The sequence below is a fragment of the Lepisosteus oculatus genome, chromosome 17 (assembly GCF_040954835.1).
Source record: "Lepisosteus oculatus isolate fLepOcu1 chromosome 17, fLepOcu1.hap2, whole genome shotgun sequence".
Lineage (NCBI taxonomy): Eukaryota > Metazoa > Chordata > Actinopteri > Semionotiformes > Lepisosteidae > Lepisosteus > Lepisosteus oculatus.
The window spans coordinates 19,902,290-19,919,155 of NC_090712.1; the positions used below are offsets into that span (position 1 = coordinate 19,902,290).

Here is a 16,866-nt window from a genome sequence, read left to right on the forward strand (position 1 = left end):
CTACCTGAAAGTGCAGAATTATGGTCCATATCAAGCCCAGTGTGAGTTTGGGGTTTCCATCAGTGATGTCATCATTCCTGATGTTGACCAGCTTCACCTGTTAGTAAAATAACACAACAATAAGCAAGATAACAGGACACAAGAACACAAGCACGTAAGGCAGGTAACAAGTTTGAGGCGGGCCTTCTGCCCATCTAGCTAGTTAAAGGTAAATAAGATCATACAGTGTGACTATGCCTCCTGAAGCATCTCCAATTAGCACACAGTGTCTCAGATCAGCTTGCCATCACACTGTTAAATGATCTTTTGCATCCTTTCATTATCGTTCAGCCAGGTATCCTGGGCCGGGTCACGACAAGCCGCAGCTCATCTCAGAAGCACAGGCTGGATGGCACACTGCTGTTCCCTCAGGACCAGATACTGTACCATGCCCGCCGCACCGCAACAGAGGCAGGAATGATCTTCAGTAGTAAACTAGCCTAGCCAACATGTCTCTGTGAAGGTAGAGGAAACCTGGCTATGGCTATGGCTTGAAGAAAACACATGTAAACATAGTGACAACATGCAAACACCACCAAGACAGGCATCCACAGGTTACACTTGAACCCAGGACCCTGGAACAGTGAGGAAGCAGCACTGATTTGTAAAATCCAAGAAAAAAGCCTTCAAAACCGATCTGACATTTTCTATACAGAAATCATCCACAACCAGGGATTCATGTCATTTCTGACATGAGAGTGGCCCACAGTGACTTCTCTTTCCATCCTTATCATGAGGTATTTTACAAACAGGTATCATTGACTTTCTTAAGCAGCTCTGAAAAATACAGCTTTAAAGTATCAGCTAATACTGCAGAGCTGCCAGAAACGGATAAAGAAAAACTGCAGCAGCGTACATAAACTCTGATGGTTAGAAACTGCAGTAAAGGAGTTAATTTCAAACCCTCTAGAATCTCTAATTCTTGCCAGCAGAGGGCGGAAGACATCCACTTGTTTTCTTGAACAAGAAAACATGAAACACTTCTGAAGAAAAGTCGGCATCTTCCAGAATTTGCAGGTACAGATCCCCACTCTAACATTTTCCATTATAAGTGACACACTTCAAAATGTATTATAAATCACAACAATGGGGGACATGTCGACTTTCAAAAACATTACTGAGGAGGGGAAAGGGAATAAACCTTATACCCACTGAATAATCACAGAATTCTATAGCCACTGGCATTTTGAGTGCTGTTAGAATATCACAGTCTACATTAATCAATGCATATTTTGAATTATATATTGAGTTAGGCCTAAATATGACTGTTGAGGTCTATAAATGCACTAAATGTTCTCTTTGGTTGTTTGTAATTAGAGCATCAACATCTACACCCATATCTGCAAGCAATTGCTAGAATGAGATCCAGCAGCATCCATATGCCATCCACTTGGCAATATTCCTGTGTTTCATTTTAGTTCCAAGAAAACAATGCAGAGTTTTGAAAGGATCGTCCTGCGTGAGGCTGCGCCCTCCTATGTCTCAATGAGTAGGACTTTGGAGAATGGTGCTGTTGAGATGTTAAAAATCGTGCCGCATCACACTGTTAAAGGAACAGTCAAATCAACTTTTTTACTTTCCATGTGAAAACAAACAGGGGTCTGCCTAGCCTGTTTGGTAGGCAGTAGCTAACATCTGAGGATCTCATCCAGTCTTAAAAAAAGCCAGGGTATCAACTTCAATAGCATGATTAGACAGCTTGCTCCAGACCCCCACAACCTTTTGTGTACAGAAGTGTATCCTGTCTTCAGGTTTAAATCCTCCTCTTACCTGTCGCTTTTTTAAAAAGTCCAGCGCGATCTGCACATTCTGCAGTCTGTGGAAACGCATTCTGCCTTTCTCCCGAGGCTGTGATGAGGGAACAAGGAAGTCAAGTGTTACTATCATACAAAGCAACCCAGATTCTGACCCGTTTGGAAGAGACCCAGTGACTCACTCCACGAGCGCCTGGATATAGCGCTTCCAGGCTCTTTTCCCTGATCTGCTGAAAGAGGCAAACAGATTGCATCTCAAGGGGATGGGTACAGTATGTAGTGAGTGGAGCCAGAATGCTGATCACAGATTTACAGAGAGTGACTGAAAGGCAAGAACGATCTTTTTCTAGAAATACGTTGAATGGAAACAATGAAAACCACCTCCTGACGTAGTATGTGTCACGGATGAGACTAAATAAAGGGGAACCTTGCTTGGTTTGTGAGAGCATGTGAAGTGTAGAGAGGAGCCCCACTCGTGCTTCAACAGCAGACGCTCAGAACAGCACAGTATGGATGTTTCTCACGCAGGAGGCTGAACTGCTTGGACACCCTTGGACAGATGTTTCAGGTGACGGGGGCTTTACACACATCTACTGCACCTCCAGCATGGAGCAGGCAGAGCCACGTGAGCTCTGAAAATTTGGTAGGGTTACCAACAGAGGCAGGCCTGGCCACGGCGTAAAGGAATGGGGGGGAATTGCACACTCTAGGGCAGAATTAACTAGGGTCTCTCTGAGTGTTTGGCATTCATGCCTCAAGACAAAACATACCATGGGGCTTGTTAATGTATTTCAGTCAAAACAATTTAAAAAGTTTGATGTTCTAATGATGTATTTTATATGGGTTTTCTTTTGTGATGTAATGAGGCGGATGGCTATTCTGATTTGCCATACTAATCTAGGTTCAAATCCCCACACTTGTCATGCAAATTCAGCAAAAAGTCAACTCAAATAAGTAGCTTTAATCCCACAACTGTGATGTGCTAAAGCTTAAATTTAAGAGGGTTCATAATTAAATAATAGTTCTGATAAGCGTAATATGCCCAATTTTCCTTCACAGTACAGTATTCAAAGCAGTACATAAAATTTAAAAAGACTGTACATCTTGTAATCCAATTTTAATCTTACAGCCATTTCCGTTGCTTTGATTTCATCTGCAGCTGTTTTGTGAATAGAGAGAGTCGTTGCTCTGAACAAGTCTTGCAAGGATTAAGAACTTTCCAAAACACATTTGGTGAAGATTTGAACCTGTGGGTTGTTGCATAACACACCGGTTATTAAATGTTAATTTGAATTTTGCCTCAGGTGTTTCTTGAGGTTAAGGGCAAAACAATTTGAAAACAATACCGTGCTTAAGTGGTGAGGAAAAATAGTCATATATTGTACAATATTTAATAATTAAGGTAAGGGTTTTTATGCAACAAGCCTCTAAGCCTCTGGCTCATGGTGCAGGCACTCAGCGTGAATGCAATTGTATAGAGAGCCTCAGTTCTATGTCTACAAACCGAGTACACAATATTTTGAACTCCACTTCCCTCAGCATTGTTTTAAGTCACAGCCCTGGTATCTGTAACAATCTACATTGTTACACAGGACACTGACATCCCTCCCCAAGTCAGCCGGCAGCTAAGCAACAGGAGAGTTTCTGTGTGTTGGAGTCCCCAGATCCGTGTCCGATCCGTGTCCGATCCCCATGAGAAACGCTGTGGTTTTCACTCTCCGGTCAACCGCCACGGCACACTCTGCATTAGTGCTGTTACAGGGGGTCCACACCTACCCCCTTGTCCTCATCCTGCTCATCGCCATGCTGCTCAAACGCGCATGCTTCAGCTGCACTCACCAGCCGCAGCGTCTTCAGAAAATCACGCTCCCTTGGCTTACCCACAGAGCAGAGACGCAAGAGGACACAGGGAAGACACAAGACAGACAACAAATGAAAAGGAAAGCATGGAAAAGAAGAAAAAAATGAAGGAGCAGAACAAGCCCATCGGATTTGCTGGGACACATTTCTGTGGAATGTCGTCGCGTGCTGTTTGCTCTTTAAACAGGTGGTCTCCATGCTGACCTGACTTTATTCCTTCTCCAAACTGCAACAGCAGTGGCCATGAATCTTGAATCCTATGTTAAACATTCCTGACATCCTTTAATCTCACACTAGACTCAAACTGTTACAACTCCTACACTGTAACAACTACGTAGGAACAGGGATTCAGATGTTCATTTTCACTCCAGGACAGCCCAGTCTGTGAGTATTGTAATTAAAAACATTAGCTTAAAAACAGTTAACTGACATTCTGTGCATAATTCATTAGCAACGGGCTATTTTTACACTCTCTAGAGATGTATTACTTCAGGCGGTTAATTAGAATGCCAAATGTCCTGTTAGCAGCATAATGTAACTGTAGAGGCAATTGTGAAAGTGTCCTCCTCTTTACTAAGAACAAACGTAAAACCATCCTTTATTTCTAACAGTAATTTCTAACCTCTTTCACTACTTAACTATGTTAGTTTTCCATCTACTTCCAAAAGGTAAAGGCTGATGTGCTGCATTAATTAGTTTTCTGGAAAACAAACCGCAGGAGATGTATGAAGTACACAAGGGTGACTGAATACTCTCTTGGCTGTTCGACACTCTGAATGACAGAACACTGAGATCATGGGTATCAGCTCTGTGATATGAATAAGGCACAGCCGTACCCTGGTATACGCTGAGGGTGCTTTCTAGAGAAGTGCACTGTATAACACATCAACAGACAAACAGTCAGTTTTCCCCACTACAATTAATGGCAAAGCGGGGTGTTAAGTTTTGGGACTCTATGCACTTCCAAGAGAGGAACTGACACTAACATTCTTTTCCTTAATACAGCAACACAAAATATGAAAAAAAATATATTCAAGCAGCTTTTCAAGAGTATTAAAAAAGTAATGGACAGACTACTTTCATATTAACTTTGAGCTCTGTGAAGTCCATGACCTCTGATTTTTCCATATCGCAGCTTTTCTGAAAATGTAATCACTTTATATTGTGGTTCATAGGCTTCAAGGCAAACAAATGAGTAGGATTTAAATCTTTGTTCTGAAAAGATTTATGGCCACAGCTGTACAGCTTAAACTGTCTAGGCACAAGAAAACTGAATTTAAAAAATAGGTCAATAACCAGATCCAGCTCCATAACATAAGATTTATATAATAAAACAGGAATGTGAAATAATATGAAAAAATAATCTCCATATGGGATCGTTGTATTCAAACAATTTTAAATACAACTTTTAAATAAAATACAACAGAAGAGGTGGGAGAGCAAAACAGCGCATTGCAGATGAAGAAGAGAGCAGCAAAGCGAGGAGAGGTGATCTGGAGTGGAGGGTGGGGGGCGCCAAACTCACCAGTGACTCCCCAGACAAGACTTCCAGCAAGGAGATCAGGTTATGTCCATCTCTAAGATCTTCATACAGGTCATTCACATGCTTCCGTACCTGCAGAGGAGACAGAGCAGGCCTATGAAAAACGCTTCTGTGACGGGGATCTCTTTCACCGCCCGGTGAAGGAGACACCCAGGTCCTCGGGGCAGCAGAGACATCTTTTTCAGGGGACCTGTTGTCAAGCAAGCGGAGCCCAGGGGTTCCCAATCCTGGTCCTGGAAGACCACACACATCGGCCAGCTCTCGTTCCAGTCAAGCTCTCCGTTGAGCAATTCAGCCATGAACTGACTCAATAACAGGGTGAACTGGAACTGTTATTGATATTATTTAAATATTACTGTTGTTATTATTATTGGCAGCAGTTGTGCACTAGTGCTTGTTAATGTTGGCCAAGGGCAGCTAAATACACAGTTCAGGCTCCAATAAGAGATGTCTGAACTGTAGGACAGATTGCTTTCTAGTTAAACCACAAGCGGTGAGAAGAAAAGGACTACCTTTCGCTCAGCCTGACTCTATACACATGACAGCCCAGACTTTGTTCACAGGTTAAAACAGATCAGCCCCTTCCACTGCTATCAGTCTGACTGCCTGGATCTTTTTTTTTATACAAGAAAAGTAAGACCTAAAATAAATGCTCTTCTCTTGACCTAGAATGAACCTCTTTTTTTTTTACTTAGCAGTTTCCACATGACCTCTGAACACACACCTTAATAAGCCATTCAGGCTTGCATCAGCCTTCACACTCAGCTGACAGATTCCAAGAAATGCCCTTCTCTTCCGGTAACAACCTGACCCCTTTTAACAGCTCAGCACAGAGCAACTCAAGAGATAATATTCTGCCAGCAAGTAATTTACTGTAAGGCACTTTCATATTACTGTAAGGCACTATTTGCTTGCAACCCACCCATCTACTCCACAGCAGAATGTAGCACTGCTCACCCATCTTAATTACTTATTTGATCATCATTCGCTTCAACAAAGTAAGCAGGGAGTCATTTATAGGAAATTCCCTTACAGCACAAGTTTGGACAGTCTGAGGCTCCCTATGTCTGCACTCTTTATATTTCATGAAATGATTACAGTTTGGAAGCCTGGGCAATTATTTCTCACCTAACAGAAACATTAGTTTTATGCAACAAAAATACAAGAAAAACTGTTATCATGCAAAGTTTAAAGAAAGGTGCTTCGAAAGTAGTATAATCTCATATTGTGAAACAGTTAAAAATGACTGGGGCCTTGAAATTAGACAAATATCTCAGCATATATAGCATGAAAATATAATATTTTCAATTTTAAAGAGTGACTCATGGTTTCCCCTTAATTATTGAGATTTACTCATGAATTGCTTATTTAAGACAGCCCAAGTATAGCAGTGCTACAGCACACCTTACATCTGAAGGACAAATCAAATCAAATTTGATGTATCTTATATTGGATGTACAGTATTGAATCAGATTTAATTCAACCCTATAGTTTTCTCTAGTTTCTACAAAACATTTTTATTGATCTCTAATTGACTTAATTGCCTACAGCAATAATTCCTTTGTGTTCAGTTTGGAACAGCCACACCTTAAAGGGCAGCATCCAAATATCTGCCCTGCCCACCTTTAAAGCCTTCTTTTCATTTGCTTTTTTCCAGAAGGAATTTACTTTGTAGCTGGCGAGCACAATGGTAACCCATCCCTTCCTACAACCTGCTCAGACTCATTCAGTTCCCATGAGACACCTGATGAAAACCCCTGTGGTCTAAAAACATCACCTACCGGCATTGTAATTACAGGGCCACGCACACATCTTGGACCATTACCTGAGTGATGATTTTTTAATGCAAAGAAGAAGTCAGAGTCAAAATGCTCAATCAACACCACCTCTAAAAAAGGCAAAACACAAACCAGCTGATCTGGCGTTTGCCAGGTGAAAGGCAACTTGTCTTGGGCTGTTTAATCAGCAAGGTGTACCATCCAGAGAACCGCTCAGCTCGGTTCAGCAGAGCTGCCTGTGCGCTAACACAGTTTCCCATTTCAAGCTGCTTCCCCTGAAGCAGCCTCATGCTAAATACTGCCCAGCCTGAGCCTGGCCGGCTCTCACCCCTGCCCAGCCACAACTTAATCCCTGCACACAGGCTCAGACACCATCACAGCTGCAGAGCAAAAATAGCAGCTCGGTGCAGTTTCTGGGTCTTTTGAATTGTTTCCCCGTTTCATTATTCATTATGTATGTTGGACTTATGGTAAAGGGATTTGACGAGAGGATGTGAAAGCATGAACAAAATAAGAGCTGATTTCTGCGCTGCAGTTGCTAAGCTAAATGATGCTGCCTCTATTTTGTAACTCATATTAAACGGTCAGGACCTTTTTCTGTGATGATTTTCTCACATGCAAACAATGTGCCAGTTAAGCCAATCCATTACAACTCCAGATACACCTGCATTCTGTCTCACAGATTCTCACTATTATATCAAGCAATCTCAAATTGCTTCTGAGATGGAGGAGGAAAAGCAAGGACAAGACAAATTCCTGATAGACAAGTGGACTATGTACATACTGTAAATGCATACATAAAAGTAGTTGGAGCAGGAATTTGTTTTTAAAAGTTATTCTCCCTTCGATTATCACCACTAGAATATACAGAACTACCAAAATGGAAATGGGTAGTTGTCTGCTAAACTTTTTAAATCTTTTAGTGTCCATTTTTAACCAGCTATACTCCAGAGTGACATGTGACACATATCAACACACTGGAATCTGTCACGGGGAGCAGCACTGCGGTCTACTGACAGCACTAGGACTCACAGTGCTGCTGGAGAGCTGCCAGGGGTGTTAAACTAGGCGATCTATGTGAGATATGAAAGCAGAGGATAAAAGAGGCCAGATGATTGTCTAGTGTAACAAGGACCTAAACAAAGGAGAAAGCAGCAATTTCAGTAGGCTTCTCTAGATAACATTTTTTTTAAGTATTAATTAATACTTTTAGGTACCATCATTATTTCAGTTGTTCCGTGAAAATTAATGTTCTTAGCTATACACATACTCTTTAGGAAAGGAAAGTATTTCAACTGGACTTTTAGGTCCTGCTAACCCTTTCAGAATTACCCTTTTTTTATTTGAAACAGCTAGCATAAGCAAAGATCTCAGTATTAATGTAGTTCTTTTTAAAATACTGAGTTATCTTACATATTTAAAAGCTGTATACATCTGAAAGAAATCTGGTTTGTCCACTCCACCCATTCTTGCCTTTATCACCTGTCAACAGCTCTTGAAATGCAGCAGGAGATTCCTTCTCGTTGAGCAATGTTGTCCAACGACTACCCTGAACTCAAACAGATTATGTAGATGGGTGCAATTGTTTTGGCCAGTGCACAGGTGTTCAATTATAGTGATTTTGACAAATAACTATCATAAATGTTTTCTTGAAAATAGGATAACTGTCTTTAACACTGTAAATAGACACTAAATTACTTCACATTAATGTTTGTAAAACACTGAAAACAGCAGGCATCTTACCTTCATGAGATGCTGATTTATCCATTTTGTGAACGTCTTTTTCTGTACTCTGTCTCTTTCATCTGGAACAAAGAAATGATGAATTAATTAGTTTTATTATAACAGCATTTTTACACCAAACAAGACCTGGAAACTAGAGGCAGGTTGCTTTATTTCAAATGTGAAGGGCACAGAGCAGGAAAAGAAAGGAACACTAAAAATCATTCTAGCACACTGAAGGACTGCATAAAATATTTGTCTTAGAACTTATTTATAGGTGGATATCATGTCATCATTGGCATTAAAGTTGGTTTTATTTACTATACTGGGACAAAACCAGAAATGAAGAGGGGGCATCTACAGTATATCTACACAAAGGATTGTGGCAGAACAGACCAAGCTGCCCTGTCCAGTTCTTGAGGCCAGTATTATCGCTTCACAGCTAGGTGAGATCCACAGATCAAACAGATTCCAGCACTTAAATGAGCAAGAATCTATTAAGCTGTGCAGAGTGGAGCACAAGACTACTGAAAGGGTAAAAAGCACCTTGTTGTAGTCCTCAACTGTTCATCGGACTCCAAGTATTTGTATAACTTAGAAAACAAGATCAAAGGGACTGTTCTACTTGTATGACCTTGACTAGTCAGCACGACCGTGTGTCCTCTGTATTATATAAATGTTCAGATAAGACTTTCAGGGGTTTAGTAATGCAAACAGACATTATCATGTGGAATACAGAGACAAATATAAGTTAAATGGGGGAGTAACATTTCAGAAATGCTGTCTTATGTTTTACATCCTCTACATCAGGACAACAGTGAAAAACAAGATTTTACAACATTACATTTTTTCTCTCCTGAAACTAAACATATAATTTCTCTATAGAACATTCAGGACTGAAATGCAGCTTCAGCAATAAAGTGTTTTTTTTTAAATACACAGTTCTCACTCACTCTCAGGGTTTGTTAACATGATACTTCTTATGACTTTGGATGGATTTTGAGAGACAGATTAGCTGCATTTCTGCAAAGGCATTTGAGATGTATTAACAAAAGTGCATTAGTTGTTTGTTGCACTTTTATGTTTTGGTTTCCATTTTAAAATGTACTTCATAAAGAAAGATGAACAGACGTTGATAGGTGTAACTTTGTGGAAATATTTTCCTACACTGTGGCAAATGGCAGTAATTTCAACCCTACACAGCTCACTGGCTCCATTACTCATCACTGACTGCTGAAGCTCCAGCCAACCACAGTATTTGATTTGTGTATTGCTTCCGTGGCAACCACAGTGCCCACTGGGTGTGGCAACCCTTACAACGCACAAACTGGTGCAATTCATTACTGAGCATAAAAGTATGGAAAAACTGCATACAGCAAAAGCAAAGCACAGCACTGTGCATGAACAAGAGGTACAAATCTGTCCTTATCAACCCTAAAAGCATGAACAAAATTTCCTTTAAAACTATAAAGCAGATACACAAGTATATACACGTTTCTAGAAGGTGTGCCACAGATTTTGGAACCCTTAACTATCTATCCTTTGTAGTATAACCATCACTAAGATTAAATGGAGTCTGCCAGTCTATAACTTGTGATTTATCCTTCTACATGGAAGATAACTGCACTCTTTAACTTCTCCTATTCATTGCACTGTTTTTACACTATTATTAAAGATAACCTGCTGAACTAAGAAAAAAAATGATATTTTGAAATGTTATTAATGTTATTAAATTTACAAATGATGCTGAACAAATGAATAAAAATATCCAAACATTGCATAAGGGACCCCAGAACTGCAGTTGAACACTGGCTGATCTCTGTCATGTCACTAGTGGATTGTGATCAGGACTCCCTCAGTAGCAGCACACAACTGGAAGAGGCAAGAGTGGGATTTGTTGGTAGGATCTGAGCTAATCCAGTGACCCCTGAGTACTTCTGGGATCCTGCAAATCTGCGGTACAGTAGGTGAGGACCATGTGAGGACCATGCATCTCCTGCACTGGTCTGCTTGTGACATGATGGGGGGACAGAGGAATCCGCCCTCACTTCCTCATCTCCCCTGTGTGCGGGGTTCAGAGCCGTGCACTGAGACGTGATAGACACACCATGTGAATTAACACAAAATAACTGGAGATATTACATTTCAAACAAAGCCACTGGCACAGAGTGTTCCGTTTTAAAACATTGCTGTATTTTCTGCTCTGCACACTGTTTTCAAACAACTGATGCACTTCTTTTTCTATGGGTTTTTGAAAAGCACTTTTGCTTTTTGTTATGCATTTTTGAGAATTGTTATATTTTACTATTAATGTTAATGTTCATGAAGTTTAGATATCATACTTGATATACATTTAAACATCAGTGTGACCAGTCACTTTTAGATCTAGTCTGAAGAACAGACATTACTTCTCCTTACATCTTACACATCATCAGAACAGAAGACCACAACAGGCGATGTTGGTTGTGGTGGTAATATAAACCACTGTGGTAAAATACATCAGTTGGACTGAATCTAAACTTAAAGACACTGCATGAAAGCAGATTGCTAACAGGCCAATATCACTACTGATACAGAATGCTCATTGAAAGAACACCAAATGGTTTGATTGCAGAGGTAATCAAACATTCCACATGCATTGATTCTTTATAAGTCAAATTCCCTACTCAAAATTAAAAATGTTACAATACCTCAAATCACTAGCAAAGGCAGAAAGCACACAGTTAAGAAACGGCTTAATTATTCTCATCCTCACAATCCCCATTTTGTTTTCGGTCTTATTTGCATACAATTTGTTCTGTGTGTTTCATCAGTAAATGTCAGGTATCCAAAACAGGCCAGCTGAATACAGTAACCACTGCAGTCCACAGGGCAGTGAGAGATGGGGTTTGTTTGATGCAGTTATCCTGAGCTGGACAACACTGAGACAAAAGAAACCCGAACATCATTAAAAAGTAATTAATATCGCCCAACTCCAGCAAGTACAGCTGTCCAAATAAACAACCTCCCTAGTCAAATATTATTAAAGGAATTCATTAGATAAAATACTCTTGTCATCTTTTTTCAATCATAATTATTTAAGCAATAACGCAGGCCTTTCTAACATGAATGCTGAGTGCCTGAGTCCAAGGCTGTGATTAGAGTACATAAAACAGTGTTGCAAAACAGGATTTATCAGTTTCCAGAAAACTTGCATTTCATTGCAAAAGCTCTGGCACACAGTGCACTGCAGTGCTGAACGCATTCAGTAAACGGCCGATCCTGAAGAAGGCAGAGACAAAACACAGAAGTGACAGCGTAGGAGAGGAGGCATACTGACCCATACAACACATCAGCTTCACCAGCTGAGCATTCTGCTCCTGCTCACTGCACAGAAGATGCCACATCCCTCCTGTAAGGTCCTCAGGGTGCTTTTCGAAAAAAGTACATAATTTCACTTTGGGCAGGCATGAGCGAAGCTTGAAGACTGCAGCCTGCTGCAGAAAGACTGATACTCCCCTTACATCATCCAGAACAAGTCTTGTCAGGTTTCCCAGTCCTAAGGCTGGGTAAGAGGCTGATTCCATTTACTCTGTTTACTTAAGGCAGAAGCTTCCTCGTTTTACATATGTGTGTGTTTAAAAAAGAAACTGACACACTGGCTATCCAGAATGTATAGACATTTGCCTTACAAGAATGAATAAAGATAAATACCATGTGAACTGTTAGATATTGTTCTTGTTCTTTCTCCTTTGAAATTGTCTTACAACTGTAAATGCTTTACAGTAATCCCTTTCCGGACGCGAGGGTTAAGATCCGAAAACCCTCTCAGTAGGTAAATTTGCGATGAGGACTTCGTGGAGAAACAGGGTTTAGGGGAACTGAAGTTGTGAATGAACCCATGAAAGTCCTTAAATATTCTTCTTTTCAGCTCCAATAAATGATCACATGGACCACTAAAGTAAAATACAAAAATAAAATAGATCTCAAAAACAGCATTCTATTAACGCCATATACTGTACAAAGAATGATAGAAAAATGACTTAAAAAATGTCTTATCCAAATAGCCCAGTTTAGTCAGCACTGAAGACCTGATCAGGTAAACAGCCATTTTCATCATCAGTTCGTCAGGAAACCTGGATACCGGCTGCCAATCTCCTGCAAACTTCACAATTCAAAGACCGGAGCCCTTTTTTAAAGGTTATCGAACTTCGCTGGCAAAAAGCTTTTCCGTTTCCCTGTCCTGGACTTTCCATATGATTCTTGTAAATTATTTTATCTTTATTACAGATTACAGATTTTTATTTGTACTCAGGGGCAATGTTTTTCAATGTTTTCGTTGTACTGGTCAAAGTACAAATCTTCAAGAGAAGACAGAGTACAGTAAGTAGAACTGGCAGCACTGATCACGCACACTTGTCGATTTCAGATTCATGCTTTTCCCTCTCTCGTACAGCGTAGGAGCTACTTTAATTTATTTCTAATTTAACTAATAACTGTCACTTTTATGTAGGAAATCACTATCACTAACACTTGCACAATCAATATCAAGAACCATCCAAGCCCGATGCGATAATGTACAGCAATGCGCGCAGGACACTTTAAGACTGTGAGAAACTGAGGACACGTCACGATTGCTCTCCTTCTACGTGAAAAGAGCGAACAAACATTAAGAGCGGATACTCCATTTCGCGTGAAGTTAATTAGTGTATAACGAGGGATTACTGTACATACATTACCAGACATGATAATACCATTGTTTCTTTTTGACAAAATTGTATGACAGACTCTTTGTTCTTTCCTTTTCGCTTATGTTAGCATGCAATTAACTAACTGCCAGATGGGAACATCACAATTCTAAGCATCAGCGTTTCATTCATCAGAAAGTTTCCAATTTAAAAGACAATTTAAAATCACTTCTTAGCTGATTGTAACACATGATACGACCACAAAGCGAGTGAAAGAACTGAAGCACGTTGCTGTGCATTAGCGTATAAACCAATTTATAAATCAAATCGAGAAGCGCATTTCAGAAACTCTGATGTCAACATGACTTATAGTACATCAGAAATAATATATCCCTATCTGTCCTCTGGCAAATCACTGGCTATTTGACAAAAAAATTATCATTGGTGATTGCTGAATGCTTTAATTGCCCAAAACATGAGTATTTCAGTGTCTGTAATGCTCATTAATTCTAATTTCATTCCATATCTTGATTAAATTTGTTTTACAATGTACATTCTTCAAAACAAAATATTACAATATTATAATTATATGGATAATAACAAATGTTGAAATAGTCATAGTCATCTATAGTCATTTATGATTTTTAAGATTTTTGAAATATGATTTCTGCTGCAGTTCATTTTAACTTGACATTACTTTAATGGGATATACTGTATATTGACATATATACTATGAACAGCTGCAGATCTTCCGAATACAATGAATTTTTTAGGACAATTGGGAATTGTCATGAAAAACTAAATAATATACAAATCACTGAATGCTATATTTTATTTCAGGCCACAAAACAAAAAAATCCAGTTATTCGCCATCAGACGCCACTGTCACAGACTGAAATGAACTAGTGTTCCCATTCCAAGAGAACAGTTTCCTTTTTGCTGAATAACAGCATTATAACTCCATCCCATGTTGGCACAGTATTTTCCAAAGCCATGTCATGCACTCCGACTATCCATATAGGAAACTCCAGCCCTTTGGACAAGAAGACATACAGCAGCAGCGGTTTGTGTGCAGGAGGCTGTCCACACAGAATGACAAATATCAAGCCTGGTACCTTTCATACTCCTGCTTCTTACTCCTCACCAACACCATCCTGGTTTGCCTAAGGAGTCAAGATCCTGATTTCTAGAATTAAACATTAGAGAGGAAATAACCCAAGAAAGAGGTCAGGTATTCGGTACAGCAATAGTTGGTATTTCAGGTATAATAAGCTTGATAGAAAGACATAAAGCCAGTAATATATTCTTAGTTCTTAGTAATATGTTAAATCAACATGTTCTCCTTTTTTATTCTACTTTTTTGACAGCCTTTTGCAGGGCAACTCCACTGGAGCTAAAGGAATGGATTTTGGGGGTTCTGGGAAACAACACCAATTACAGCAGATGAGGATTAAAAGAAGAAAGTAAATGTGCTCATTTGATGTAAGTTCATTGCCCTGCAATGGACCGGCACCCTGTCCAGGGTGTATCCCAGGACAGGCTGCATGGGACAAGCGGCTATTGAGGGTGATGTGGTGTGAGTTTAGGGACAGTGACTTGCACGACTTGCCGTTAAAGCAGACTGTGCTGGTCTGTAAAAGACAAACAGTGAGTGGAGCAGTGGAGAGGACCTCTGGAACACAGCTCGGCTGTAGAAACGCATCAGACTCAAAAACACGGCAGCTTGTCCCCCCACGAACTGTCCCCTCAGCCAGCACTCTCCTGGACAGGGGACTAGCATTTCTGCGTTTGGTTCATGCCTTTTCAGAGCTAAGCTATGATGAGTCCTAGCAGAAGCCATTTTTTTTTTGGCAGACTTGGCCTAGTTAGCAAGCACCTATTGTCATAAAAGGCACAGGCAAAAATACATCATTCATTCAGGCAAAAATACGTTATTCATGAAAATTAGTCAAGAGATGCTGTAAAGCAACCACTTTCTAACGGCTTTATCCAATACAGGGTCACAGAGGAACCGGAACCTATCCTGGCAAGCAATGCCCACAAGGCTGGATTCATCCAGGACAGGCAGCCAGTCTATCACAGCACATGCACACACACTCACCCCAAGGCCAGTTTTCCCAGAAACCAATTAACCTCCCAGCATGCCTGTGGACTGTGGAAGGAAACCAGAACGCCCAGAGGAAACCTACGCAAACACGGGGAGAACATGCAAACTCCAAGCAGACAGCACATGAGGACTTGAACCCTGGGTCCAAGTGCTAACCACTGTGTCGCCATGCCATCCACAATACATTTATATATTCTATATTATATATTGAAGGTGATGTGTTAATTGAGCAGAATTAAAACCAACAGACACTTCAGCGTACAGCATGTCAAGCTGTTAACCTTCTATGAGGTCGCCTTTTGTTATCTTTCTTCACTTCACAGCATGAGCCTTGGGACCATTTTATAACATTGTGAGTTATGAGAAAAGTTCAAGTCTTCGTCTGTTACAGGTCTGGAAAAAAAACATTTCTCGTTCACTTCCAAAAAGGCCAAACTCAAGCTTTTGTACCAACTTCTAAACAGTGAAACCTGACTAGTATTATAACCCCCACGTACGTCTAGATAAAGGAAATAATATATAAAAATAGATACTAACAGATGATTACATGTCAAGAATTTTGTAATCTTATAAAAGTTGGAAAATTGAAATTATTATTTATCACTCATAGCTATACACAAAAGAACATAAAAAATATATTTCTATAATAACCTTTAAAGGTCATTATTTGTTTTCCCATAATTAAAACAACTGAATTAAATGTATCCATTAATTTGGTATAACACCATCTCTCCAGCTGTCCTGTCACTATTAAATCTGCACTGGCGTTCCATTTAGATCATCTAAAAATAACAGAGCAGGGAAAACTTAGCTGACAGTCTGGGTGCACTTTGAAGGGTTCACTAAGACTATAGCCACAGAAATCCATATGTCAGTCCAAGTAATGTATATTGAGTAACATAGATTTTTATCGTCAAACTATTCACAGTTCAGGAGAAACCCACTTAGGACACGAAATCTTAAAATACTAAATATTACTGACTGATAAGATAAAAATACCGTAATAAATGAAAGATGAGCAAATGTATTAAATGACAGTGTACCAAGAAGCATCTTTTTGGCTTGAGAGCAGGGCTGCCATGCGGGGGCTCTCTGTAGCAGCTGGTGTTAACAAATGGAAACACACTAACACCAGTGAGTGCAGAGGGTGATGTTCACATGCGGCACACGAGCCGTGTCGGTGCTGGGGCAGCTCTTCCCCGCCCTGCGCCAGGATCCTGGTCAGCCATGCCATCTCCGACCGCGGACCGCAAGCACACCAAGGACCGGAGTTAGGCTACGGCTAAAACCGACTCTTATAAAGCAGTACCGGCCAGGTCTTAAGAGCTGGGGGAAACTAATCGGCACACCGTGGGTGGAAAATAGACTGGATTGGTCTGAAACAGAGGCTTTTAAC

At 40.2% G+C, this 16,866-nt stretch overlaps 1 protein-coding gene and 1 long non-coding RNA gene across 13 annotated transcripts in view; one reads left to right on the forward strand and one right to left on the reverse strand.

Annotated features, from left to right (window-relative positions):
- Nucleotides 1-16,866, reverse strand: part of dst (dystonin) — a 172,066-nt gene that overhangs the window by 113,872 nt on the left and 41,328 nt on the right. For 6 of the 12 annotated variants that reach the window (XM_069180064.1, XM_069180063.1, XM_069180068.1 and 3 more), the window contains 5 exons: nucleotides 8,718-8,779; nucleotides 5,179-5,268; nucleotides 3,570-3,668; nucleotides 1,810-1,887; nucleotides 5-97 (listed from right to left, as the gene is read on the reverse strand). In XM_069180064.1, the coding sequence (XP_069036165.1) occupies nucleotides 5-97; nucleotides 1,810-1,887; nucleotides 3,570-3,668; nucleotides 5,179-5,268; nucleotides 8,718-8,779 (422 nt within the window). Of the gene's footprint in view, nucleotides 1-4; nucleotides 98-1,809; nucleotides 1,888-3,569; nucleotides 3,669-5,178; nucleotides 5,269-8,717; nucleotides 8,780-12,015; nucleotides 12,259-16,866 lie in introns of those variants that run through there. The other 6 variants (XM_069180055.1, XM_069180065.1, XM_069180067.1 and 3 more) reach the window with 3 other exon arrangements.
- LOC107079364 (uncharacterized) lies at nucleotides 12,634-15,795 on the forward strand. Its single transcript, XR_001480322.2, has 3 exons — nucleotides 12,634-13,058; nucleotides 14,731-14,845; nucleotides 15,362-15,795. It is a non-coding gene; the product is annotated as an uncharacterized lncRNA (long non-coding RNA).